The sequence below is a fragment of the Empidonax traillii genome, unplaced genomic scaffold, assembly GCF_003031625.1.
Source record: "Empidonax traillii isolate 1590-97213 ecotype Southwest subspecies unplaced genomic scaffold, ASM303162v1 scaffold534:size827195, whole genome shotgun sequence".
NCBI classification, from domain to species: domain Eukaryota; kingdom Metazoa; phylum Chordata; class Aves; order Passeriformes; family Tyrannidae; genus Empidonax; species Empidonax traillii.
Genome location: NW_020955727.1, coordinates 768,587 through 770,240, shown reverse-complemented (window position 1 = coordinate 770,240; position 1,654 = coordinate 768,587). Strand labels below are relative to the sequence as shown.

Below are 1,654 nucleotides of genomic sequence, written 5' to 3'. Positions count from 1 at the left end.
CCAGCATCCATCCCTGAGCCCAGCACCCATCCCTGAGCCCAGCACCCATCCCTGTGCGTCCTACCTGCGCCCCAACACCCAGCCCTCCTCCGTCCTACCCGCACTTCACCCTCTCAAGGAGTTTAAGGAAAACAATTCTGCTGCATCACTTCAGCCCGCGGATGCGGTCCCAGCGCAGCCCCGGGACCCTCCATGCCCCACCGAGCGCTGCCGGCCCCGCAGGAGCGAACCCGGAGCCGGGGAGGGCAGAGCTCAGCCCGGGGCGGGGGACGGGGGGGCGAACACCGCTCCGGGCGGGTGCAGCGACCCCCCTCGGGGCGGCCCCTCCGCCGGCCCCGCGACCCGGCCAGGGCGACCCTGACCCCTCCGGCCGCCCGGGGCTCCGCCGCCGCCCGGCCCTTCCCCCGCCCGGCCCGGCGCGGCGCCGCCCGCGCCCCCCGCTACCTCATGTATGTAAAGTGCTCGGAGTCCGTCCCGGAGGCGGCGGCGCGGGCCCGGCGCGGCCGGCGGCTCTATGCGGGCTGAGCCCGGCGCTGCGGAGCGGGAGGGCCCGGCAGCTGCAGCCGCAGCTCCGCCGCCATTTCCTGCCGCCACCGCCCGCCCGCCCCGCGCGCAGGAAGCGAACCCGCCCCGGCCGCGCTTCCGGGGCGCCCCGACATGGCGGGGGCCGGCCCGGCAAGGAGGGAGGAGGGGGCGCCCCGACATGGCGCGGACCGGCCCGGGCGATGAGGGCCCCGCTTGGGTCAGAGAACCACACAAGCATAGCGTTACCACATCACGTCGCTTCACCTAAAGCCGTGTCGGGGGAGTTGGGACGGGTGTCAGGAGAAGGTTCTTCCCCCAGAGGGTGGTTGGCACTGGACAGGCTCCCCAGGGCTGTGGGCACAGCCCCAAGGCCGTCAGAGCTCAAGGAGTGTTTGGACAACGCTCTCAGGGACAGTGGGACTGTTGGGGTGTCCTGGGCAGGGCCAGGGCTTGGATCGATGATCCTTGTGAATCCCTTCCAGATGAGGATATTCTGTGATTCTGTGATCAGGGTTGGGAGAGACTTTAAAACCATCCAGTTAGGCTGTCGACCCAGCACCACGATGTGAGCCCTAACCCACATCACATCATATCCAGATGCCTCTCAGACACCTCCAGTCTCAGCTTGAGGCCATTTGCTCTGGTCCTCTCGCTGCAGGCGCGGCAGAGGAGACCGGCCCCACCTCACTGCATCCTCCTGTCAGGGAGCGGTGAGGTCCCTGTACCAATGTGTTCCCTCACTATCCCAGGTGCACACATGGAATTCAGGTGCTGTCTCATCAAACGCCCTCAGCATAATGCAGTTGTTCCACAAGCAGTAGAGGACAAGATGTGGACGGACGTAACATCCATTTCCACACGTTCTCCGTCTGTTGGGCAGCTCTCCCAGGGCACTGCACCGAGCTTGGGGTGCCAATAACTGACAGGCAAAAGGGGTGAATGTGTAAATAACCACCACAGACCTTTCTCTTACCCTTCCACTGACTCTATTGGATTGAGGGAGGGAATAGAAAAGTCCCCAGCACCGCCAAACCTGGTAAAAGATTGATGTAAGCAAACACAGAGCTTATTGCAAAACACAGAGAGGTACTGTAACTTCAAATACAGAAAATGAAGAGTGAGGAGTATA

At 64.3% G+C, this 1,654-nt stretch overlaps 1 protein-coding gene across 7 annotated transcripts in view; it reads right to left on the bottom strand.

Annotated features, from left to right (window-relative positions):
• The window catches only part of TNRC6A (trinucleotide repeat containing adaptor 6A), a 43,195-nt gene extending 42,650 nt beyond the window's left edge, over positions 1–545 (bottom strand). For all 7 annotated transcript variants that reach the window (XM_027897304.1, XM_027897306.1, XM_027897307.1 and 4 more), the window contains exon 1: positions 445–545. In XM_027897304.1, the coding sequence (XP_027753105.1) occupies positions 445–449 (5 nt within the window). In that variant the 5' untranslated portion in view covers positions 450–545. The remainder of the gene's footprint in view (positions 1–444) is intronic.
• Positions 546–1,654: the final 1,109 nt, after the last annotated feature.